Below are 1,852 nucleotides of genomic sequence, written 5' to 3'. Positions count from 1 at the left end.
CAGGAATTGTTAAGCATTTTTAATAAATACATTTTAAATGAAATTATCATTTGTTATTGGAGTTATTGCAGATTGTAGGATTACGTAGGCCTATGTTTAGTGAGTGCATGCCACAGACATCGCTATGCATGGGAACTGTTTGACTCTCAAAATGGTATCGGTGCCCTATTTGTTGGTACTCACCGATACCATTATAGTGCTAGATCTGCTAGTAAAAAATGAGCACTGAGAGTTGATATGCAAGAAAGAAAACGTTTTATTTGACTCTGCAGAGGAGAACTACACGAGACAGCTGCGTACAGCTCCCAGTGTAGCTCTGACTAGGTCCTGCCCACCCTTGCATTATAAAGACCTCTTACACACGAACATTGAGTCTTCCCAACAGAAACACCTCATCAAAGGACGTAAATTTGTTCAGATAAACTGTTTTCCGTTCACGCCAGAAACAGGACGGGAGAACGATAAGAGCATAAGTTTTAACCATAGCATGAAGGAGGCTTTGTGAACTCATTATTTCTAATGACCTTCCCCTCAACCTTATCTAGAGTAGGGAGGGGAGGCACCTGCTTTCTGTCCCCCTAAACTGTATAGCATAGTGAATGGTACAGAATTTCTCTATTATTACTTCTGTTCAAACATTTTATCACATAAAGCAGGCCAAGGAAAAACCTTGATTCCACAGGTACTTTATGGATAAATATAAAAAGAAATGACAGAAGTAGAACTTTAATTAGTCTTAATGCAAATAATTAAAATTCCTAAAACAAGAGGCTCTATGTCTCACATGTTAAAGCTTACTTTTGGTTGCATCCTCTCCTTGCCTATGATGAACTGAGCATGACCTCCTCCCTCTCTGGCCATCCCATAGATAAGCTCAGAGCTGGCACCTTCTCCAATCCCAAAAGAGAAACACCTGGAATAAAGACAGATGCACTTTGGAAACTTGCTGATTCACTCAGTGCTCAAAATAATCCAAAGGTACGGCCTGGTTTCAGTTATCTTACCTGTGAAATTCAGAGTTTTTCTTCACCTCATCCACAACAGATTTTGTGCAACACACCTCACCATCCGTGAAGATGAACAGCTGAAGATACAGTAAAGAGGAATGTATTTTTTAGTGACATAAAGACTTAATCTTAGTGATTTCTGTATCAGTGACGCAGGCAAATCAAAGACTGTTATGGACGCTGAACAAAGCGGATCTCTGCTCTCCAGACTGAACCCACAGAGGAATGGTTTTATTGGACCAGAAAGCCCTTTAGCACAGCTGCACAAAAGTGATCAACCAAAGACACCTTCAGAACCAGCTGGTCTGCATCTGGAGAGAAAAAAACTAAGAACAAACCTCTGCAGTGGAGGACTTTATACAAACCTCCAATTAAAAAACAAACTGGTGATCTCCAATGGAGGATTTTACACAGCGCCGTCGCCACAAACTCGTCTTTATCCGTTATTAATCGGGGTGTTTTAAACGAGCGTCGTTTCTGCTGTCTATCTGAAAACGTGTTCCACGTTTTTATGGAATGAACAAAATTAAAGACAATTTCTAGCCTTTTAGGGTAATTTAGACAGAACAGAAAAAAAAAACAAGCCGATGGCCGACCTTTATATTTTTTTAAATCAGTGAAACAAAGATGGCCGTTTACCTGTCCCTCAGAGACAGACTGCAGGAGGAATCTCACCTTGATGCAGTGGCTCTGTGGAAGTGCAACGTTAAAGCCAGAATAAGGCTGGAGTTTCGCTTCCACTGAGCCACCAGAGGCGTAGCCAGAACATTTTTATAAGGGGGCCAGGCAGAGATGGCAAAAGTACTCACTTTCCGTACTTGAGTAAAAGTACAGATACTTGTGTT

The 1,852-nt window shown here is 40.9% G+C and overlaps 1 protein-coding gene across 1 annotated transcript in view; it reads right to left on the bottom strand.

Moving 5' to 3' along the window:
- Positions 1-1,852, bottom strand: part of LOC107100839 (von Willebrand factor A domain-containing protein 5A-like) — a 21,550-nt gene that overhangs the window by 8,370 nt on the left and 11,328 nt on the right. Inside the window, exons 9-11 of the mRNA XM_015399490.1 lie at positions 1,177-1,216; positions 1,005-1,084; positions 799-913 (exon numbers count right to left, since the gene is read on the bottom strand). Of these exons, the coding sequence (XP_015254976.1) occupies positions 799-913; positions 1,005-1,084; positions 1,177-1,216 (235 nt within the window). The remainder of the gene's footprint in view (positions 1-798; positions 914-1,004; positions 1,085-1,176; positions 1,217-1,852) is intronic.

Source organism: Cyprinodon variegatus, unplaced genomic scaffold, assembly GCF_000732505.1.
Source record: "Cyprinodon variegatus isolate N-32 unplaced genomic scaffold, C_variegatus-1.0 Scaffold1018, whole genome shotgun sequence".
Taxonomy (NCBI): domain Eukaryota; kingdom Metazoa; phylum Chordata; class Actinopteri; order Cyprinodontiformes; family Cyprinodontidae; genus Cyprinodon; species Cyprinodon variegatus.
Note: the sequence above shows the minus strand (reverse complement) of the source record. Positions and strands in the feature narration are given on the sequence as shown.